This window comes from Peromyscus maniculatus, chromosome 15 (assembly GCF_049852395.1).
Source record: "Peromyscus maniculatus bairdii isolate BWxNUB_F1_BW_parent chromosome 15, HU_Pman_BW_mat_3.1, whole genome shotgun sequence".
NCBI lineage: Eukaryota > Metazoa > Chordata > Mammalia > Rodentia > Cricetidae > Peromyscus > Peromyscus maniculatus.
The window spans coordinates 42,771,573-42,796,557 of record NC_134866.1 but is presented as its reverse complement, the minus strand read 5'-3'; the positions used below and the strand labels follow the sequence as shown (position 1 = coordinate 42,796,557).

Genomic DNA, 24,985 nt, shown 5'->3' with positions numbered 1-24,985 from the left:
GGCTCACAACCACCCAGTTCCACGGGACTCAAATCCCTCTCTCTGACCTTCACAGGCACCAGGCATGTTCGCATATATGCAGACAAAATAAACAGATAAAATAAATCTTTTAAAAGATTCCTACTCTAAAATGAAAGCAATCTATTTACCATTGCTTTCTCAAATTCTAGAGTCTTCTCTGTATAGTAAGGTATAGTAAATGCTACTCAAATGTTTTTAGCCAACCTTTCATTTATTTCTAGCAGAAAAATTAAATTTGAAAAATTATATTTTTCCTACTGAAAATAAAGCGCTTTATTTTTAATTAATTAATTAATTAATAATTATTATTATTTTAGACAGGGTTTCTCTATGTAGCCCTGGCTGTCCTGAAACTCGCTCTGTAGACTAGGCTGGCTTCGAACTGACAGAAATCCTCCTGGCTCTGCCTCTTGAGTGCTGAGATTACAGGTGTGTGCCACCTCTGCCTCTTTGAAAATAATGTGTCTTAATGAATAGAAAATCCTGTTTATTATAGCACAGTGAAGATTAATGATGCAGATTACAAGTCTTCCTTTGGTAATATACATCGATGCTGTGCTCAGAACAGATCTGCTATGATTCCTTTTATGAAGAAAACCCATTATTATGTGTTTACAGTTTCTCTGAAATATATTTAAAAGTATTTCAGTTATTTCTAGGTAAATCCTATGCATGTGAGATTTATATTTAGGTTCTAAAGGAACATACGCACCTGTATGGACTTGAGAACACTCTGTCTGTTGTCCACAGGCCGAAGGTCTTTGGGGATGTAGAGCCTGACGGTGCTGATGGCAGACAAGAGATGCACCAGAACTGGAACAACCTAGAGTGTCACACAAGACCACAGATGAATCCACGCTTCCAGTCATCCCCAACTGTAGCCAGCAAAGGAAGCCGCAGTTACAGTATGTTGCAGATCAACTGCTTACCACCGAAGTCTAATCTTAGTAGAGACTAGTACATAAAAACTGCTGCAAATCCTAACAGTCACACAAACGGTTCACTGAACAAAGACCCTCTCCTCAGAGTCCAACTTATTCACATTTGTATTCTCACCACTTGGCACTTTTTCAACTCATAAAGATACTCTAGCACTATATATGAATGAATGCCCGTGTAAGAGGGTTAGAGTGCTCAGGAAAGAACACCCAAGTTCCAGATGGAATGAGATGGAAAAAAACAAAAGCTCTTTAAAGAGTAGATACCGCATCCCTTAGACATCATCTTCCTGAACACACATCTGAAAACTGTTCCCCAGGCTTTCTCCAGGAAGTATGTCTTCCCTCACCACCAAAGATGTCATTTTGCTTCTTTGACTGCTAAAATCTGGAAGGCCTAAATCTACTTGCAAGGAGGCCAACCATTTCCTAGGCTCACATCTGTCAACATTTAGTCTTAGGCAGATTTTACTTTCTAGAAATCAAGTTTATTATAACAAGTATTCCCTAAAAATTTAGTCAATATGCCATATTACTTATAAATAAGAAAATTCTAGCATGATCTTAATCTTCAGATACTTGGAATCTCTGTAATTAAGATTTTACTACTAATTATCTGACTTATACCACAGCCACATTTATACTTGGCCCCCAAAGACTTACTGCTTACCAACAACAAAGACATGCATAGGTGAAAAGACTCCATGAGTAAAGCACTGGCCTTATTCAGCAGAACCGGTATGACGGCTTATACACAGTCTATATTTTAGATCCCTGTGGCTGAAGTCAGCCTTCAGCTAGCACCAGGACCCTGGACAAGCTACCTAACTTTTTCTATGCTTCAATTTCCTCATCATAGAATGGGGAAAAATAATGTCCACTTCATTGAATTATTATGTATAAAATAGTTCAACATGTATGCCTAAGAGGTCCCTAATTAGCAATATGAAGTTTTGAGTCCAAAGAAATGGCTCAGCATGAAAACAGTTCGGTATGGGCTGCTTCTGCACAACCTCTGGTAACTCTAGCTCCAGGAGATATAACGCCCATTTCTATCCTTCACAGACAACTAACTGTATTGGTGCACATACACATAATTAAAAATAAATCTTAAGAAACAAAACCAAACCCATAAAGCTTTCTAAATAAGGGCCCAAGGCTCTAAAATGAAATAAACAGGTGCCACGCGTGCAAGCACGAGCCTGAGTTCTATTCCCAGCATCCACATGAAAGCTGGCACAGAGGCAAGTGCCACGATTAATACCAGCGCTGGAGGGGCAGAGGCAGAATCCTTGGCATCCCTGGATCAGTGAGCCCTAGGTTCATTGAGCTACTGTCTTAAAAAATATAGTAGAGTGATTGAGGTACCTACCCTATACACAACTCCATCCACATGCAAACACACTGAACACATGACACACACACACACACACACACACACACACACACACACACACAACTGCCTGTTTTTACTATCTCAGAAGAACAGACTGTTAAACATTAAGTGACCTAGAATTACATAGGCCAGCGTCTTGATTACATAACTTACTTTGGATAGATTCTATGACAAAAAGCACCTTATATTTGTCATCCAGAAGCCTTTTCTCCTAGGGAAAGTGACTGAATTCAGCTTTCAAAGTGTTCACAGCCATCATGTTCCCACTCTGACTCTACATTCCCACCCACTTCAGCTTCCTTCCATGCCAGTGCCGTATAAACGGAAATAAATGCAACTTTAAAAGCACCATTAGAAGCAGAGGAAAGACCCTCAGTTTTCACAATGTTTAATGAAGGCTTCCCTGAAGAGGCTTCTTACTGAATTAAACCTAAGGTCCACAAGTAAAGAGGTAGGCTTAATAAAACTAGGGCCTACAAGCAACGACAGACAGCCATTAGGCTACAGCTGAAACGCTAGTACAATAAAGAAGGAATGGCTAGCTGGGTTACAGTCTGGGATATCAGCCCATTTTTAGTAATAAATATAGCCATGGTTCACTATCAACATCCTCCATGAGAAACAGAGAGTCCTGAGATGAGTGCACACATCTGCTATTTCCAGTTGCAGTAGCTCCTAAGGTCCTTTAGGTACAGTGAATATGCACCGAAGGAGGAGTTCTAGCCTCTTTGACAGTTAGGCAGCTAGTAGGTGCAGTAAATGCTGGGAAAGTATAAAGACGCTTTTGATGACAGAATTCTGGAGAACAAACTAGAACACTGAAGAACAAGAGATCAAGAGGTAGGCAGTGTTCAGAATTACAGACTTCTAACTCATTTAAAAATGTTCAGTATTAAATTGTCTTTAAACACTGCCAATTCCACAACCTATAATGATTTACTGATCCAAAGACACAGTGGCAGATTTTACTTTCTAGAAATCAAGTTTATTATAACAAGTATTCCCTAAAAATTTAGTCAATATGCCATATTACTTATAAATAAGAAAATTCTAGCATGATCTTAATCTTCAGATACTTGGAATCTCTGTAATTAAGATTTTACTACTAATTATCTGACTTATACCAATATAAAAATAGAAGCCACACAAGGGATATATGTAGCTCAATGGTAGAACGCTTGCCTAGCATGCACCATGCACAAGCTCTTGGGAGCAAGCCCCACCACCAGGAGAAATACAACCAATCACACACAAACAAGAGAGTGAGTATTTCACATGGTAGGTGAGACCAGTGTTCCTGACACTCATCTTTCTTTTGTCTCTTTCTCTTACTATTTTTCAGTGTCTTACATCTAAAGCTCATAGAGTAATCTGAAGGTGACAAGCACACACACCTGCATCTCTCCTTTCTCGTCAGGTTTTGCTGGCTTTGCTGCCTCAGTAGCAGAATTTTTCAGGCTTTCTTTGCTACAGCGCAGGAGCACTTCCACCACATACAAAGGGTCCAGCTCGCCAGAATTAGGCTAGAAAAGCAGGATCAAAAAGATAAGTGCGGGCGGTGGTGGCGCACGCCTTTAATCCCAGCACTCGGGAGGCAGAGGCAGGCGGATCTCTGTGAGTTCGAGGCCAGCCTGGTCTCCAAAGCGAGTTCCAGGAAAGGCGCAAAGCTACACAGAGAAACCCTGTCCTGAAAAACCAAACAACAACAACAACAACAACAACAAAAAAGATAAGTGCATTAACTCTGTGTGAACAGGGCTTATTTTCTCACTAACGTTTACTTCTAAGGTGGTCTCTGTAGCCTTCAAAGCAGTCCTGTTGATGGCAAAGCACAGGAAGGAATAACTCGGATGCTTATTAATTTTAACTTAATAATGTGACCATGATGACCTATGACATCAAATATCATTGCAAGTTTCTGAGTAGTGTGTAAAATTTAGAAAAGCAACAAAATCAGTAGTATCATAAATCTATCTCTACGAAATAAAATATGATCTTGTTAAATTGTTAGAAGAGTGGCTATTCTTGAAATTAAGTCAATCATGTGTCATGTGCCTATTATTATTATCATTATTATTTAGCTGTAGTAGGCAACAATCTGATGGACACAAAGAGGAGAAATGTGAACTCCTGAAATTGGAACCTGTCATTAGAAAATCCCTCTATCTCCTCAAGGGCAACAGTTTACCTTAACATTTGACTTTTTGGAGAAATTCACCACTACTCCCCAACCAAAATCATCTCCTTCATTTTTCACCTGGAAATAGAAAAGAAGTCAAAAACAGTGTTCATATTGAATATGCAATTGTAGCCTTCTATATCTAGCTACATTACAGGCTAATAAGATTTTTAAATTTTCCTAATGTTTTTAAAAGATCTATAGTAAAACAAAACAAAACAAAAACATCCAGCACTAGATTTCACCAGCTCTCAGTACTGCCACAATAGGAATCTTTCAACTGGAAAACAAATGCTAATGTTCTGACATTATTAAGTATTTTATATCTAATGATTTCAGACTGCAAACTGGCTCATTTTTAGGTAGCATCTCACAATAGAAAACGGAAAAGTATTAACTGAAAGCCTTAATGTAAATGTCAAAATAGGGACAATATCAAACAGGTCAAATGACAGATCCTGATCACATCCTATTAACAGGAGACATTTGCCAATATAAACAACAGTCTTTAATCAAAAGGTTTTCAGATACTGTAATACACTAACATTTTATAGAGAAACTAGGGCGTACCTTTACCAAGCGACCTGGCTGTAGAAATGGTAAGCAGTATTTTGGTTTATGAATATATTCTTCAATCTCTTTTCCCAGCTTGGCAAGTTGCTGCCTAATCTTGTAATAGATGACCACATTTTCTTCATTGGGGATTACTATTTTATTATACTGCTCTTCTGAATTCTTTACCTCTGCAAATAAAGCACAGATGATGCTATGAAAAACTCTACACATCTCACATAAATCACACCCAGGACTATTTTTCTATTACGATTCTAGAGAACAAAGTCAGTCACTGAGATTCTATGAGAAGGAATGGGTCTCATCTGCCTTCTCTCCACTAAAAGTCAGTTCACTGTCTTCCTATGGGCATTACACTCTGTGCTAACCTACTGCCTATGATTCTACTCCCTACTCTGCCCTTCCAGTGTTAGGCTCCTTTCCTAAAGCACTCCATTATGCTTTCAATCCAGTGTTCAATTATTTTTGCTATGGAAAAATACACATCACAGAGAAGTTAACACCATTATATGGTTCCAGAACTTTGTAAAAACATACACTCACTTAAACATTCACAGCTGATGGATGCATACCCCGCTTTTACTCTTCAGCAATGTCCAAGGTGCTATTATAAATATTCATGGACAGCCTCTGTTTGAACGTTTTCAACTTAACCATGAGTAGAGGTGCTGAGTCATGTGGTAATTCCCCATTACACCGGAGGAACTCTAACAATCTTCTACAGTAACATACCATTCTGTTGTTTAGCTTTTTAAAAAAGTACTGATCCCAATGAGTGTGTGAAGTAGTTTTGAACTGTATTTCTCAGCAATGATGATCAGCATCCCACTATGTACTTCTTACCATTTCTTCATGGTTTATCATTAGTTTATTTATTTACTTTTTGAAGAACTAGGGAATAAACCCAGGGCCTTTCAGGTGCTAGAAAAGTATCCAACTGTTAAGCCACACACCTAGCCCATGTCCATTTTTAAACTGAACTGTCTTTTGTTGAGTCCTAAGAGTATATTATACATTCTGGATCTAGATTTTTTCTTTTTTATTAGATAGAGGGTTTTTAAATATTTATCACATTTCTATCTTCTCCATATGTTGTTGTTTTTGCTCTTTTGAGAGGCCTGTCACCCAGCTCCCAAATATAAATCCCCAGCCTTAGCTTGGCTTGTTTCTTGCCAACTTTCCTTAACTTTAAATTGCCCGTCTACCTTTCACCTCTGGGCTTTTCCCGTTCTCTTACTTCTGTGAATCTTACTCTTACTCCTTGGCTTGCTGTGTGGCTAGTCCCCGATGTCCTCCTCCTTCTCTGGCTACTTTTTTCCTGGCTCCCAGATTTCTCCTTCTATATAGTCTCTCTGCCTGCCAGCCCCTCCTATCCTTCCTCCTGGCTTGCTATTGGCCGTTCATGTCTTTATTAGACCATCAGGTGTTTTAGACAGGCACATGGTGATATTTTGTTGTATTATAATAAAACTTGCCTGAATATCAGAGGACGGAGCCAGCCACAGTTAAACATAGAGGTCAGGCAGTGGTGGCACATACTTTTAATCCTAGTATTCAGGAGGCAGAGATCCACCTGGATCTCTGTGAGTTCAAGGCCACAATGAGCTACAAGAGATTGATCCAGTCTAGGAGAGAAACAAAGCTAGGCAGTGGTGGCACACACCTTTAACCCCAGTATTTGGGAAGCACACACATGCCATTAATCCCAGCACTAGGAAGGTTGAGACAGGAAGTGAAATGGCTGAGAGGAGAAAGGCACATAAGGCGTGAGGAGACAGGAACTAGGACTCAGAGGCATTCAGTCAGAGGATTGGTGGAGACCGGATCTTCTCTTTTTCAGCTGAGGAGCTGGTGAGGTGAGAAGTGGCTGTGGCTTGTTTCCTCTGATCTTTCAGTATTTGTCCCAATAGCTGACTCCAGGTTTTTATTATAAGACCACGTAGGATTTGTGTAACACAGGCACAGTAACACAGCTTCACAGAGTTAAACAAATGCAACATAAACAAAAGTATCACACCTTAAAATAATATTCTACACCATCCATAGTTTCAAGAACAAGTTTTTACTTTTGTTGAAATCCAATTTATTCATTTATGTATTTGTTCATACTTGTGGTATCAAATCTAAAGAGATTTGTGTCTCTGCTGTTTGAGTCTTCTAGTTTCAGCACTTAAAACAGTTGAGTTCATTGTGGTTCATAATGTGAGGTAAGGTCTCAACTTCATTCTACAGTTATTCTGTTCAAAATCCATACACAATAGACACTGGAATTTATTATGGACTCTTCTTTGGATTTATATCAAACTTCTATTTAACGTGTATGCTTCAACTTTTAACAACTGAAGAAAGAGGAGGATAAGACTGTCTACGTGACTCACAAAGCTTTCCTAGAGACTAGTTCAAACCACATATAGACCGTTCCTAGTCACAGCGTAATGAAGAAACTAGAAGGATGCTGCAACTGTACTATTAGTCATTTTATTATACTAGCAGGCTTTGCACAGACTGCTCCCTAAGATGGCTGCACTTTTGTGTTCCTAGTTACTTTTAAATGAACTTGTTCCGCTAACAGAAACTGAGTTTAATTCCCTAAAGACTAGAATGCTATCAGTAACAGCACACGTGATAGAGTAAATTGCCAGGAAAAAAAAAACAAAAAACAAAAAACAAACTGCTGGTTTATAGAAGGGGATGGAGAGATGCTCCGTGGCTCTTTGCTGTACAATGGTGAGGACCTCATTTAAATTCTTGGCACCCATGGCAGGCACCTCTGTAGCTAGGCTAGCCTAAAAAGACAAATCTTATCTGAAAAATAAGGCAGGGTCAGAAAGACGGCTCAGCAGATAAAGGTATGTATCACTAATCCCAATGCACTTCAATCCCCTGCTTGGTGGACCCACATGGTGGAGGTAAGAACTGACTCCTGCAAGGTGTCCTCTGACTTCCATATGTATGCCAGGACATATGTACCACACTCCCAAAATAATTAAATAAAGTCACGGGAGAAAAGAAGAAATGTGGAAGGCTAAGGAGATAGTTAAATGAACAAGAATGTTTGTTCCGTAAGTATGATGACCTGAGTTTGGCTCTAGCATTCACATAAAACACTAGGTATGGCCACTCATGCCTGTAACCCAGTGATATGGGAGAGAAACAGAAAGATCACTTGGGCATGATGGCCACTGGCATAGCAAAAGTTGTGTTCCAGGTTCAGGCAAAGAACCTGTCTCAAGGGAATAAGGCAAAGAATGCTAAGAGGAGGCTACCTGATGCCCACCTCTGGCCTCCACATCTGCACATATATACAAACACATGCACACACCAAAAAAAAACCAAGAAAGGTGCAGAACACAGAGGGACACTCACTGTCAACTTCTAGCCTCTATATATACACATATAGGCAAGTGCACCCTTACACATACATGTACCCACACATCTACCCCAACCTACAAATTTAAAATAGGTCTACAGAAGAAATAGTGGACAAACTGAAGTCATCAAAAAGTTTGAGAGCAGTGATAGAGTTCTTGTCTAGCATGCACAAGGCCCTAGGCTGAATAAGTATAAAGATGAAAATACAGTGAAGTGATAATCGCTCTGTCATACCTAGAGTTACAAAGTAACACGCAGGACTTAGTAGACAGAGTTTTAAGGGGAGCATCTGCCTGGATGTGTCCCTTCTATCTCTAATCACTGAACTACTGAGTGAGAAATTAGAGTAATTTCAAGCAGCTTCAGTAACTCTGTAAATAAACAGCACTCTTGTAGCAGCTGTCACAAGTTCAGAGTTAGGTGTGGTGACTCAAGCCAAGTACTTGGAAAACCAAAGCCAACCATCGCTGTGAGTTTGGGAAGACCTGGGCTGTTCCAGTCCAGCCTAGGCTACAGTCGGAGGCTGACTAAAAAATTAAAGACCACCACTTCTGCATCTTTTTGCATTTGTAGCTTTCAAAAGCGATGATGTAGTCAGGGATCATGCCTGTAAGCTCATTACTCACAGAAGCTGGAGACAGGTTTGCTGAGTTTGAGGGAAGCCTGGACTACACAGTAAGACCCTGTCTTAAAATCAAAACAAAAAAGAGGGGGAGGGGGAGATGATAACAATATAAACGTAAGAATTAGGAAATACAGAAACTACTAAGGCAAAGTTGCCTATGTGGTCCCTACTGAAACAAATCAATTCAATAAGGACAACACAGCAGTTCCTCTTTTATTCAGTGGGTGACAAGTTCCAAGATGCACAGTACATGCATCCTGGAGGTACTTTGTACATCACAAAGTACAAAATCCCTTGATTGTTATATGAATATGGTCTCCACCTCTCAATATGTTGTCCTATATTTATTTATATTTCCTGTGGAATTAAGGATTAAACACAAGGCAGTGTGCTTGCTAAGAAAGCACTCTACCACTAAGCTGTAATTGTGGCCTTGTGTATGTGTGTGTGTTGGGGGCGGGGAGGTTTGTACGTACATGTGCATGTGGGTGAATAGGAAGGCTTGCCCATGTGAGTATATGTGGAGGCCAGAGGCTGACATTGGAATGCCTTTCTCAACCACCTCCCCATCATTTTTACTGACCAGTGAACCCCCAAGAATTGTCCTGTCACCTCCTTTTAGCACAGGAATTACCAGCACGCTTCACCACGCCTAGCTTTTTACAGGGTGCTTAGGATCTAAACTCAGGTCCTCACGCTTATGCCACAGTACTTTAACTGAGCCATCTCCCCAACCCCCGACTTTTAAAAATATATAATATAAATTAACTTTTTTTTCCCTTACTGCTTCTCTGTAAGATGCCCAAACCGGTCTCAAGCTTGCAATGGTCCACTCAGAAGTCCAGTCTGTTGGTATTACAGGCTTCACACTTCTTTCCACGATATATATATGTGAGATGATCCTTACACAGAGGGACTTTATCGATTCTTTGTGGCACATCACTACTGCTGCACCTTGGAGTCATTATTAGTAAAATAAGGGTTCCTTGACTACAAACACTGTGACGTCCAATTGACAAGCTAAACCCCCGAGTGACTAATGGGTGTGCACACATACCGCATGCACATCAGCGACAAAGGTGGGTAAAGAAGATCAGGTCACTGTACCACTCAGACCAGTGTGCAGTCAGCATATGGACTGTTTCTCTCTGGACGAGTTCACTTACTATTTCTATCGACGATGATGTTAACAGTGGACAGTGAAAATGAAGATGGGGTGGGAGGGTACCGAATCTTACACCCCAATCACATGGCCCAAGAAGCTGGCGTCACTGTCGGTATGGTTACCACCATGAAGAGCCCCAGTATTTTACAAAACAGCACATAAAACAAAGCTATAAACCCTTAGTTTGTAGCCAAATGCTTCCTTTAGAGAGGAAGGGAGTTTGCTGGCTGGTCAGTCTAGCTGAATCTGTGAGCTACTGTCTCAAAAGACAAGGGAAAGCATGATAAGGGAATATTCTCCTGTCAGTCCCTGCCTCCATATAACGTGGACGGGTGAGCTTACAGCGGCACACACTCATTTACCACTCGGACATTTTGTTTTTAATTAATAAACAATCTGAACCCAGCTGGGTGCCATTATAGGGTTTTAGTTTTCCCTTTATTTTCTACGGTACCTGCAACATCTCCTTTGGAGCTGTAAAATATGAAGTTTAAAGGGGAGCTTGTCAAAATAAAGAAGAAAGAAGTCAACAAGAGAGGGAAGGAGAGGACGGGGGAAGAGAATCAGGAGGCAGGCACCCAAACTAGCCTCTGCCTGTTGGCACTCGGACTCGGCAGCCGTCTCACGGTGGACCAGGTGTGGGAGAACAGACAGACATCCTACTCGTGCACGGCCCGGCGGTACCTGCCACGGCAAGTCCGTGAAACCACTGCGAGCTCTTAGCCCGTTTCTAAGAAAATGTGAAATTGCTATAGTGGGAGGCAAAACTAATCAATCTCCTTCTGTTTTTATACCTCCTGTATTCAAAACCAAATCCAACATAAATTTAACCTTCATTTTAAAAACGTTATTATATAGTTCTCACCGACAAGAAATTCAGTTTCTGTAAAAGTATACTCTCTAAAACTAGAAACATACTTTCCTATCTGCTAACACTACAGTGCTAACACTAGTTTATCAGACACAAATAAGGGGCACTGTGTAGTGAGAGAAATTACTGAAATGCAGTATCTCCTGAAATTATAAACTTCTTACTAATTGTTTAAGATGTTTCAAAAATTTCCACTTTGCTGATGAAAATGTAAGTAAAAGTGAGATTTAAAAAGCAGCCAGAGGTCTCTACGGGGAAAGGTGCTCCCTTCCCAAGTCTGATGACCTGAGTCAATCCCCAAGACCCACACAGTAGGAGGAGGAAATCAAGTTGTCCTCTGACGCCCAAATGTGTGTCATGGCTGGACAGACACATACACAGAGTGACAGACACAGACACAGACACAGACACACACACACACACGGTAACTTGAGCTCACTTTTCGTTAGTCAGCTTTTGTCATGTTTTCAATTAAACGGTGATATCTATTTTGTCAACTCATCACAAAGGAACAAGGCACGCTTTCACAAAAACAAACAACAACAGTGCTGGCTGGTAGTGAGATTCCCAATGTCACCACCAATCAAACATGCAACCTTACAATACCGATTCTCTGCACTCCTACAGTTGTGTATTGATAAGATGATGCCAACGCTCCTTCCAGCTTCGATGTATACGCTGGAGAATCTTTGTTAAACTAAAGCCAGAAATATTTAAGGATAGAAGAAATAGTTGTCGTTGCAGTGTTGGTGAGTATTGGTGTGTGTGTGTGTGTATGCGCATGCGTGTGCCTGTCTGTAAGAAGGGAGAATGAAGTTGTTTCCATGTTTAAGTAAATTTACCTCTCTAAGGCTGGCACATTATACTTCACTTAATCTGGGTTATCTTAAAAATCAGTATGTGTAATCCTCTACATCAGTGAAAGAAAGAAATCTATAATGTGACTTTATTAGCACTTAACAGTTATGTATAGGGTATTTAATGAGCAATACCAATGTTAAGTGCCACAATTAGTACAAGAGTGCACATTAAGAAAACAGGGTAAGGGTTGGGGATTTAGCTCAGTGGTAGAGTGCTTGCCTAGCAAGCGCAAGGCCCTGGGTTCGATCCTCAGCTCAAAACAAAAACAAAAACAAAACAAAACAACAGGATAAAAGAACTACAAAGCAGCAGCTGAGGTTGTACAGCTGTCTGTGTATATTAAGAATTAGATATTTTCAAACTGCTCAATTCAAACCCAAGGTAAGTACTGTAGTTTCTTAATCATTCACGAGGTTATAGCATTCTTTTTGTGTCTGCATACCGTGTGTGTGTGTGTGTGTGTGTGTGTGTGTCTGTGTCTGTGTCTATCTGTGTGTAGGGGGGTGCACATACAAATGTGTGCATGTGTTTCAAAGCCGGAGGCTGATGTGTTTTCCTCTATTGCTCTCTACCTTATCTTTTAAGACACGGATTCTTAATGAATGGAGTTTCCCAACTAGCTAGACTGGCCGGCCAGTGAACGTTAGGATCCACCTTCTTCTTATTCCATCTTACTAGGGTTACAGTCATGTGCCACCACACGTAATTGAAAAACAAACTAACCAAAGCCATGCATGCTAGGACCCAAATTCAAGTCCCCATGCGTGTACAGCAGGCACTCTACTGACTGAGCCCTCTCCCCAGCCTGTTAGAGCACTTCCTGTGTGCTGTCAAGACTAATATATTCATTTTAGATAGCAAATTGTATAGTGAGCTTTTTGTTACATTATTCAAGGACATGAATTTGAATGAGATATATATTAAAATCGTAAATTACACTGTGGTTGATCTAACTAGAAAAAAGTATCTTGTCAGAATTGCCTACGTTTATTTTGAATATTCCAGTCTATAAACCCAGAATACAATTCTACATTCTTTATCTTAATGGCCAGGATTTGCTGTGCTAGAAAGAAAAGTGATCAAAACAACCAGTAAGGCAGTCAGGTCCAGTTAAACGAGGAAATTCCATACTTACTCTCCACCACTCCTGGGATTGCTCTGTAATGCTGGAACTGATAGAAGGACTTTTCCAGCATGTACTCGGGGTTAATCTCTTCTACTCGTAGTAAGTTCAAAACCATGTTATAGGTCAGATGGAAAGCACTATTCAGAGGGTCAGCTGAGCCCTTCAAGAAAAAGCAGGACAATTGTGCACATTTCCGAAATAAATTTATACAAGACTTGTAATATGCTTAATAATTTATCCTACACTAACAAATACAGAAATATATAAGCTCTTTTTTTTGGGGGGGGGGGTGCACCGAAGCAAAGTGATAAAATGTTTAATCTCTTCATAAGTCAAGGGTGACTAAAATCAGCAGGGGATATAGTGGTTCAAAAACTATACGCAAAATATGCTTAGCTCTCTCCTTCCAGGCACAAAGCAGGATTGTCTTTTTGGTCTCCCAGCAGGTAGGATCAATGAATGTGGCGGAAAATGACGTGTCACTTTCTGACCATGTGTTTAACTGCTGGTAGGAAAAGCTATATTCTCCTTCTGGCACAGTGACGGTCCATGCTCATGCTCCATCTGGCTGGCTCTTTAAGGATGCTTAGTGGAGTCTGTTCTAACAACCTGTGACGAGCATGGAGCAGGTCAGAGACCTGCACCTTAGGTTACTAAGGCTGAGATGAGTGGCTGCAGCATAACCGGGCATATAATAACAAAATGTACTAATATTTCAGAGCAGTATCTGGAGAAAAAGAGTGTACTGGAAATCTGTGACAGAAGAGCTGCTGACATATTTCCCACGTTATAGGTCTTTCTCTATATTTTGGTAATTCTTTTACACCTCCAAATGTGGCTGGTACCAAAGAAGAGACAGGATAACTAGGCACTATTTTGTTGTACATTTTTACTGTAGAAAACTGTTAGCTTGCACCAAAGTTTTTTATCCAAAATATTGCCTCAACATCTAAGCTCACAGTTTCTAACAGTGGCTCTTGAGAAGTATCTTTTTCTTTATAAAATACTTTGCAGGTGCGAAAGCAGTTGTATAGCCATATGAAAGAAACATTAATTTTTTTTTTTTTTTTTTGGCTTCTTTCCTCAGCTCATTAACCCAGTTCCATTCTTGGAGTGCTTTTCCTTTCTAAGTAAGTGCTCTCTATTTCTAGTCCATGCCTAACTTAAAAGGCATGACTCTTTCCACATCTCTCTTCATGTAACATGAAGAGTGAGCATTGTTGTCTTAAACTCTTATAAAATAGTGACGAGTTTTTAAAAAGATGAACTCCTAGAAAACACATCCTGAAACCCAGGTGCTGCTACTTCTGCCACACGGCTCTCAGTGGCGTGACAAACTCAAGAAATGCTGTTAGGGTGCTTAAGTGCTGGGACTTCCGCATCTTAAATGTGTGGAGACAATCTGTGAAGAGTAGTAGTAGTTTTACTCAAGTTTTGAATGAAGTGTTCCCACATTAAAAAAAAAAAAAAAAAAAGCTAAGAGAGACCTGCACTAGAGTACCAGTCACAATGTTTCTAAAACTCTGATTCTATTTACTTTAAAAAGAAGATCTCAAACAGGTAGAGTTAACAGGAACCTAGATTTATGGAAAAGAATGAAATTTAAGACAATTTCAGCTACTTTGAAATTCTACAAATAGATCCTGCCTTTAATTTTCTGGGTTTTTCGCCCTCTTATTACCTTTTCTATGAAATCTGGACTTAAATAAACAGCAAATCTTTATTCTAGCTCATCTGAATGCTCAGGGCCTTGACACCTAAAATGGCATCCCATATCCAATGGCAAAGCCCTTATAACTTCCCTAGCACATTGATAAATACAACCACTTCTTTTCTAATCTGGATAAAAAATATGGTGATACCATTTATTCTGACTAACTTGTCAGATCACAGAGCAAGGACAGCAACCTACATTCTAATTTACAAGTTATTTTTTCTGCTTTATTCCTTCTTTTAAATCAACTACTGTAGATGCTGTTTTCAGTATACTTTAGATTAATATTTTTGCTCACCACTGCTATCATTCTTATTAAACAGTTCGTCAAACCATGTTTGGGTTACTATGGTTACCATCCTAAATATCCTGGGTTCAATTTCTTTTGCTGCCAACTAAATATTCCTAAATATAATTCCATTTTGATTCATGACTTTGTTCAGCAATAAGATATGAGAAGTAAATTTCCTACATTCAGATACTGAAATCAATCACACACCTCACACCAAATGTTGTATTTTCTCCCCCTTGAAATAGATGAAAAATGACAGAGAAACAAGTTATTTTAAATGTATCTGTCTGGTAGAGTTTGAAGCTTCAGTTTTGCATAATTTTCGTGGCTGTTTATAAACAGTCCTCCAGGGACAGTTCAGTGGTGAAGAGAAAGCTCAGTTCCCAGCACCCACACTGGATGGCTCTTACCCACCAGGAACTCCCTTTCCAGGAAATCCAGCCTCTTCTGGCTTCAGGTACTTGCAAAGAGGTAGTGCACACACAAGCATGCAAGCCTACACACAAGCACACACACACCTTTGAAGAAAATAAACAGTCTTGTGAGTATTGGTCATCGACACTGGAAACTAGATACCAAATGCTCAGAGTGACAAATGTCTAGAGTCCTAGCACCCAGAAGGCTAAGTTAGGAGGACAATTCAACTACCAGTTGGATGCAGATAGGATCAAGACACATTTTATAATGTATAAATTAATCAAATAATAAAAACTTTTAAAAAGTGCTGCTACCATCTACCATATTGTTGCTTGCTCTGCATATGACTATAAATACATATAGATGAACTTTAACATCACTCACATGAAAATGCAGAATATATATATACACTTTTATCTATTTTTGCTATAGTATACCCTATTTCAAATTCTTCAAATAGTTCCTAAGTGTTAAAAGGTAAACAGCATATTTCATAGACACAGACACAAATCAATCAAAACATGCTAAAGCTTCAGTTAAAGAAGCTAATGAGCTCTGGGTGGTGGTGGTACACACCTTTAACTCCTTCCCCCCAGAAGCTAATGAGCTGGCAGTTAATACTGTGTTTTTAATTGATGTTACATTTTCTATTTCCTAAGGGTTTTCATAACATCTAAGTGAAGAAGGAAAGCAACCAGAGCCAACTTCCTTAAGAAGACCTTTAAAGCCCAGCTGTGGTGACACACACCTGTAATCCAGTCCTTAGACAAGAGGATCAGGAAGAGTTTAAAGCCAGCTTAAAAGCTACATAGCAAGTCTGAGGGTGACCTAGACTTCGTGAGACCCTGCCTAAAACAAAACAAACGAAAATCCCAGACTAACCAAAACTCACAATGAATGCCAGCTAGATGGCTCAGCTGGTAAAGGTGTTTGCCGCCACGCCTGAAGACTAATTTCAATCCCTAGAATCCACATGGTGTAAGAGACTGACGCCTGCAGGCTATCCTCTGACCTCCACAAGTGAGCTATGGCACACTGCCCTCCCACACAAAAGATGAATCGTTATAAAAAAAAAAGAAGGAAATTAAGGTACAAGGAAAGGCTATTCTGCAATACAGTTGAAAAACGTAGGTTTATGATTAGGATATTTGTAATTAAAGAGGCCGAGCCAAAGGCAAAGTACTGATTCAATGTTTGGGGCTTTTTACCCTCACAAAGGTAAAGCAGCAGACAACCTGAAGTACTGGTATCAGGTACCCTACCTCGTGTTCTCATGGTTAGAGCACTGGCCAACAGAGGAGGCAGGTAGAGAGCTTCCTAAATCTGGAGGGTGACGTCTGCATTTCTGCCCTTTCTGGCCATCTGCACACCCACTATTTCCACTGCCTGAGTTGCTAACTGCTCTGCCTATCAGATGGAACAATATAAACGGTAAAGTTCTTCTACCTTCCTAAGCCCAGAGAGTCACAGAGTATCAACTCATCTAGACAAAGTCTAGCCTAGAATCCTGGAGAAAGAACAGAGTCTTACCTTAAGTAGTTGTTTTCCAACTGTTGGGCTCATCTTTTCATCTACCATAAGAATTACAATTCCTCGGTCATCCATTCCCCTCCTTCCAGCACGGCCAGACATCTGAATGTACTCACCAGAGGAAATCTGAATATGAAAACATTCTCAAGTTTAGGAGAAAATCTGGTTAAAAATATATATATTCTGATATTTTCTCTTATTGTAGAATTCACAAACAATTTTCTCATTTCACAAAACCACTTAAAAAAATGAACTTTTGGTCAAGTTAAGGCACAACAATAAAAAACATGTGAGAATCTCATGAAACCTAAATTTTAGTTCTAAAATGACAACATATTCACTAAACCAACAACTGCCAATTTTTGAAAGCCCTCCCAGGAAATACTGGCTAATACACTGACATAAAAAAATACCTTTCGGCTAGATTATTATGAAAACAACAACAAAAAAAACCCAAACCAACCAAAACCTAAGAACACTAACTACAAAGCAAACTCAACAACTATTAACTTCTTACTTGACCATAATAACTTCTTAATCTTCAAAATTAAATTAACATGAAATTGGCCTCCCTGGAAGGGGGTACAGTTCTTGGTAAGTGTCTCTGGGGGCTAGTAGATTCATTTGTCAGTAAGACCAATCTAATGGGGAACGATCAGGCTTTCTGAACTTATAAAGGTGAAGAAACTTGTTAGAATTCCTAGCCACTCCCCCAGCTCATGACCGAGCATGCACTGTCCTGTAGCCAGGCAAGATGCCTAGTCATCCTAGGGCCTTACGTCCTACATAATCTATACACATGCGTGGTCTAACTACGTAAGCCCATATGCACAGGGGGCCACGGGAAGGACGGACAAGGACGACGACCTATAAAAGCAGGTTCCACCTATTCCTTCTCTCTCTTCCTGCATGTGTTTTCCGAGAGTCTTAGTCGACCGCTGTGAAAGGGTCATTCAGCCCTCCAAAAGGGGCTGAGATCCACAGGTTGAGAACCACTGATTAGAGTGCAGCACTTGAAAACCGCTACTATTCCTCCAAAGATTTCATAGATTTGTGAGGATGGATGACAGTATTTGGAAATGACAATGGAGAATTCAAACTGGTTTGGGGTTCAAGTTTGGAAATAATGAGACAACGCTACGGTGTGTGTGTGTGTGTGTGTGTGTGTGTGTGTGTGTGTGTGTGTGTGTGTATGTGTGTGTCTTATTGTGTTACATATACTGGTTTAATGATATTGTTAATTCTTGGAAGGACTACTAATTTATTTTGCAGTTACTACTGACATGTAAAGAAGTTTTAAAAAATAAAGGTAATTAGCTAATGGGAAAAAAAATAATGCTTTGCCCTTAAAGTTCTTTCATCATTACTTTTCAGGACTTTGGTAATTATTATGAGAAACTACTACTCTAAGCTGAAAAATAAATGACTAATTTCAAGAGAAAAATTTAGGCAAAGAGCTATCTAAGTTTTTCCAAAGGGCAGACAGTGAACCTTTGGAACAGACGGAACCCCCAAACTATGCATCTTACTTCCCTCACCACTCCTTCTTCCCACCCAGCAATGCTTCGCTGCCGGCCTGACAAGTACCCCGCCACTGGTGCTGATTTTAAGGACTATCTTCTCCTGTAAGACTTCTCCATTGACGTCTATTGTTTTTAATGGGGGAAAAAAGGTTTATTTACATTTTATTTACTTGTATGGGCACTTTTCCTGCATGCACGTCTGTGCACCATCTGTATACAATACAGTGCCCACAGAAGTCAGAAGATGGTGTCAGATTATCTGGAACTGGAGTCAGAGACAGCTGTCAGCCACCATGTGGGTGCTGAGAACTGAACCTGGGTCCTCTAGAAGAGCAGGCAGTGCTCTTAACTGATGAACCATCTCCCCAGCCAGTCATCTTCTGTTCTTATGATGTACCTTTCCTATACATATGTCTTAGAACAGACAGACAGCAAGTTGGAATTATTTTTTTGTTTGAGGTAGGGTTTCCCTATGTATCCCTATGGCCTAGAACTCACTAGTCCAGACTAGGATAGTTTCGAAGCTGTCCTTACATCCCAAGTGCTGGGCCTACAGGTGTGGGCCACCCTACACAGCTCCAGTTATGTGTTTACTTTCAGACCCCAGTGCTATCTATTAGCACTCTACCTCTCTATCTTGAGCTTGGTAACCACTTGCTGAATGGGATACTTGCTGTGAGATTCGATTTACATGTTAGCCCAATTCACTGTTTCAGCCACACTCTCAACTTTCCTTCGTGGGAAGGAGACATGTATAAACTGTTAGGATCCTCTCTTCTAAAAGACGAAGGGGAAGTGGTGGGTGGAACACAGCCACTGCAGTGGGAGTGCTTCAAACAACTCCAGAGTCATTGGCACCCTATCTCTAAAGCCAGTCATCTAAAGGAATCTGACTGAGGGGCTGGGTACCAATTCAAAGGACCTAAGGTTCAATGTTGATGGAACTTGTTTCTTACCATGCTTGGGAGCAGAAGTACTTCAGATTTTAAGATATCTCCACAGACCCAACAGAGCATCCCTTATCTGAAACTCTGAAATCTGATATGTCTCAAATTCCAATACTTTTTGGAGACATTACATCAGTGTTCAAGTTTTAGGTTTTGAAGTAGTTTAGATTTTCAGATTAGGGAAACTCCATTTACATTTGAAGCTCTTATGCATTTGGAAATAAAAATCTCAACAATATGAGCCAAAGTCATGTGAGATAAAATAAAGATTAGTTATTATTTTTAAATACAATTAATTACTTACCCATCTAAAATCCTTCCCATCAAATTTACGGGCATTTGTAAATAAAACAGTTCTAGCTGGCATGTTAATTCCCATAGCAAAAGTCTCTGTGGCAAATAAGGCCTAAATAAAGAAGGAATTTATATAATTAGTTAATGGATTTTAAGGTAAAAACTGTCATAATTTCTAAGATTAAATAAAGCTAGTATTAATTTCTAAATTTAGTTTTTTAATGAAGCCAAAAGTAAGTGGCAAGATGAATTCTAGACCCATTAAATAATACATATCACATAACATTACATAGTATAATAGCTATAACTACTGAATAATAGATATTGCAATATTATATAATGTAATAGACATATCTATTAAATAATACTTGATTTCCTTTACACTTGCCACACTTATTAATTGAGGGAACTCAGTCTTCCTTACGGCCCAGTGCAATCAAATGGAGAGGACACAACTGGACCAGTGGAAAGATGAGGCAGTGGAGCATCCTTCTAAACACGGCCAACTTTCCTGGCGTTCTCACGGGCAATAAACTAGTTCTGAAGATCACTTCACAATTAAGTTTCTAGGGCAGTACAGATTCATGACTACTGAATTCTAAGCCTTTATAAACAAAAATAGTTGATTTAGGCAAAGTTATAAGTCAATAAGGTATTAAATATTCATCAGCAGGAAAGATAATACTTCATCAACTCAAAGGAATACTAGTCACTAAAAAAGGAACCATCCATATGCCAAAACAACATTGGTGATATAATAAACTTTGTTTGCAAAAAAGTCGTATGTTTGAATGTATGCTAGTGAACATTTCTGGGAAATAGGGAGCAGGATGAACTTTCTTCTTTTATTTTATTTAAAACTATTTTACTTGAATTCAACAGCCTGTTATTATCTCTAATACTCTTGAAAAATTATCCACTAATAGTTAAGCTTAGCAAAATTTATAATTTATAGAAGAACATCAACATGGACTTACTACAGTACTAAGACTTCATTAAAATACTTAAGTATTTCTTTTAAATATTCTTCATAAGGCTGAGGACTCTCAGGTAAAACACACACAAGTGGTTATACTCTAAAGTTGTTTCGCATTTCTAATATCCCATTTCTGGGTATAGGCAATAAGGCTTTTTGATTGATTGATTGTTTTTTACAGACAGGGTTTCTCTGTGTAGCCCTGATTGTCCTGAAACTCACTCTGTAGACCAGGCTGGCCTCGAACTCAGAGATCCGCCTGTCTCTGCCCCCCGAGTGCTGAGATTAAAGATGTGCGCCACCATCACCCAGCCCCATCAGTCAAGTTTTTTAAAAAAGATCAAACTAGACTCCCACTGAGTTCAATCGACTATCCTAAAGCATTCTTTCCTGAGTATAGCAAACAGCGTGCATCTAACTCTGCCTTTAATCAGTCAATGAGGGAGAGGAGCAGTTATCCAGTCAGCCTCCAGTCCAGCAAACAGCACACTCTGCACGACTGTGCTGCAGCCAGGCGGTGTCACCACCTAAGACACTAAGTAACTTCTTCTGCCTGCACTCCAGGGTTGTAACACTGGTAGGGCACCATGTGTAGTCGAGCTCATCACCTAAAGTAATGCACTTCCCTAAGGCGTTCTATACAAACAATTTTTTAGAAAGCAGACAAATAAAAAAAAGCTAGCAAGATAGGATGGCTCATACCCATAATCCCAGCATACAATAGGCAAAGCAGGATTGCTGTTGGAGGACAACCTGGGCTACAGAGTAAGACACTGTGTCAGAAAAAAGACGAGACGGAAAAAGACAAGACAGGACAAGACAAATCTGCCAATAGGGACTGGGTGGTGGAACACTGTAAAATCAAACATCAACAACAAACCTGCCTATAAACAATGGTCACTAGTTTGATCAAGTTACATTGTTCATACAACACAATTTTGAGACATAAAAAATAAAACAATACCTTTATCAATCCTTCAGAAAAGAGAATTTCTATAGTTTCCTTCAAAATAGGAAGTAAACCACCATGATGAATACCAATCCCCCGTTTCAAAAGAGGAAGTACGTGTTCAACCTGTAATTTTGGAATAATGTAATGTTATAAGGTAAAGGGAATTTAAAACGCTAAACTTGGGAAAATGGGTAACTAAAGAAGAAAACATTGGTATTTAGATTTAAGGAAACTTAAGATTTCCCAGAAGAAAAGCAAAAAAACCGAACCCATATTCAACTTGAAACACAACTGTGGCCTAGCTTGACCATGAGAGCCGTGTTAAATACATACAAGGATTCTGCTCCTCCAAGCTGTAAACTTAGTAAGTTGTAAACTGCAACTTCATCTCCCACACAAGTCTAGGCTGTGTCAGCAGAGTCCGTCTGTAAACTGACATGGAGGGTCACACTTTACAGTCCCAGCTATTCCAGAGGCCGAGGCAGGAATGTCACTGAGTGCAGCAAACCCTTACCTCTTAAAAAACCAAATTAATAAACACAGAAGATCTTGGCAGTTCCAACTCTCATCATGAAACAGTAAACTATAAAACGTATTTCCTTTAAAATCCAAAGAATAACTGAAGAGCACATCCTCAGTAAGGTTGCCAAACCCCACATTTTAACTGTTTTAGGATAAAATGCAACAAGCCACTGTAGTGGGTAGCCATTCCAGCTTTGGTCTGGAAGTTCCAACCCCCACTGGGCTTCGGTAACTGTCATGCCTACAAGGTGGGGCTGAGAGAAGGCCCTGAAGACCCACACCGCCGGACTGCACTACATCCTTCCCAGACCCTGTGACCTACTTACCCCTTCACTTGTAAGTTACCCCACAAAATAAACCTCCCTTTTAACTACGTGGAGTGACCTTAATAATTTCACCAACAAGCCACGGAGCAGCCATTCAATACTCACCATCCACCTGGAGGGAAAGGATTTTAAATTTTTCTAAGTTAAAACACCATTTTAAATGCCAAGAAACATACCCCCGTAATTGTAGGCTAACCTAAATCCTGTACAAACCAACATATTCATTAGTACAACACATCACCCTCAAGTTGCCTCACTCTAACTTCCTGCACTATCTAGTTAACAGGGTAGTTTTGTACTTTGGATGCACAGTAAAATCATATGGGAAGTTTTTTAAAGATTCTACCAACTGGGATTCAAACTAGACCAATTAAGTCAAAATCCCTGGGAGTGGCACCTAAATATCAGCATATTTTAGATACCCAGTCAATCCCAACAGTGAAAGGAAAAGTATGAACTAGATTAAAGCAAAGTACATGTTCATTTCTTTTTTTTTTTTTCTTTTTTCAGACAGGATTTCTTTGTGTAATAGTCCTAGTTGTCGTGGAACTCGCTTTGTAGACCAGGCTGGCCTTGAATTCAGAGACCCACTTGTCTTTGCCTCCTGAGTGCTGGTATTAAAGGTGTGTATCAGCACCCAGCTGATGTTTCTTTCTTTCTTTTTTTTTTAAGATTTATTTATTATGTATACAGCATGTATGACTGCAGGCCAGAAGAGGGCACAAGATCTCATTATAGATGGTTGTAAGCCACCATGTGGTTGCTGGGAATTGAACTCAGGACCTCTGGAAGAGCAGTCAGTGCTCTTAACCTCTGAGCCATCTCTCTATCCCTGATGTTTATTTCTTAAAGAATACATAATTTTCATTAGGTATACTCTTGTTCAGTATTCTTATAAATCCTTATAAACTGAGAAATTTAATGACTTAAAAATCAATAATAAATTCTTGTTATACAGGAATATAATTTCTAGATGATGCTATATATTCTCTTAAGAGAAAAATTCTTTCACACAGAAAATCTTGCTTGGCAGTTTTTCAACAGTTAGAAACACATATGAAGGTATTTGAGTGAAAAGACCAATTGTGTAGTAAATTAATAACTATGAGTTAATATCTGCTAAAATCCATACTTATTGGTACTAACTCACCTGAGGGAGCTTTTTATCTTCATCAGACAAGCAGTCAATTGCATTATTGAATACTTCTTCAACCATCTTCTTTTCTTCATCTATGAGAGAAAATTGAAGGGCACATAAATGAATAACCCCTGGGCTGGCAGTCTTGGCTAGGATATGCTACTGTCCAGCTGTATATCTTTAAGTAAGGTGTGTGTGTATATATACATATATATACATACACACACACACACACACACATTTGCTAAATGTCTTATTTGAGCAATTCAGCATGCTTGAAGAAAAGAGTGGGTCTAGACTGCTGTAAGAATGAAGGACAGTGCTTTCGATAAGTTATTCTAACCAAGAGACCTACCCTTAATGAATCAGAGACAGATGCAGAATAACTAGGTTTATAATAATGAAGTACAAGAAGGTATGACTGTAATGGTTCTCAGTAATGTGCTCTGGCTTTAATATAGAGCTACGTAGTTCTAGCTTCCAATGAACTAGGAGAAGGCCAAGGACTCAGCTGCAGTGGTGCAGTGCTTGCCCAGCATGTGTTGGCCCAAGGAGAGACGGAGGGGGAAGAATCTGAGAGAACCTTATAAAGCTTTACAAAGGTGCTGAGTACCTACTATCTATTATGATTATAAGCAAATTGCGTATGCTAGTATTATATAGCAGACGTATGACTAGAAATTTGTCTTAAACTAATTTAGATGCAACATTAAAACCATGTGGAAATTATGTAATACCTGTGTTGAAATCTAATTTAGTCATTTGAAGAGCATATGCTTCACAATCTTTCTTACTAAAACTGAAGATAATTACAGGTTGAAAATTTCTTTCCATAATCATCTTCACAATCTTGAACACATTTGATGGACCTGCAAAGGGTAAATAAATCATACCCCAAATTAACTCAAAATGGACAACAGACTTAAATGTAACTATAAAATAATAATAATAAAAAAAACCTACAATAAAAAATAAGAAAGATCGTCATGATCAGTCAAGCATGGTGACGCACACCTTTTACCCCAGCACTCAGGAGGCAGAAGCAGGTGGATCTCTGTGAGTACGAGGCCAGCCTGGACTACATAATGAGTTCAGGACAGTCAGTGATATGCAGAGAAATCCTGTCTCGGAAAACCAAAAAAAGAATAAAGAAAAGATCTTCACAATCTTGATTAGATAGAGAATTCTTGGCTATGACATTAAGAGGAGAAACAATTATGACAAAAA

General features: G+C 39.4%; 1 protein-coding gene across 1 annotated transcript in view; it reads right to left on the bottom strand.

Moving 5' to 3' along the window:
- The window catches only part of Mtrex (Mtr4 exosome RNA helicase), a 70,923-nt gene that overhangs the window by 22,674 nt on the left and 23,264 nt on the right, over window positions 1-24,985 (bottom strand). The window contains exons 11-20 of the mRNA XM_076551888.1: window positions 24,496-24,627; window positions 23,771-23,850; window positions 21,785-21,895; window positions 19,855-19,956; window positions 17,081-17,206; window positions 13,137-13,287; window positions 5,105-5,277; window positions 4,544-4,612; window positions 3,750-3,878; window positions 734-844 (exon numbers count right to left, since the gene is read on the bottom strand). Coding sequence (XP_076408003.1) covers window positions 734-844; window positions 3,750-3,878; window positions 4,544-4,612; window positions 5,105-5,277; window positions 13,137-13,287; window positions 17,081-17,206; window positions 19,855-19,956; window positions 21,785-21,895; window positions 23,771-23,850; window positions 24,496-24,627 — 1,184 coding nt within the window. The remainder of the gene's footprint in view (window positions 1-733; window positions 845-3,749; window positions 3,879-4,543; window positions 4,613-5,104; window positions 5,278-13,136; window positions 13,288-17,080; window positions 17,207-19,854; window positions 19,957-21,784; window positions 21,896-23,770; window positions 23,851-24,495; window positions 24,628-24,985) is intronic.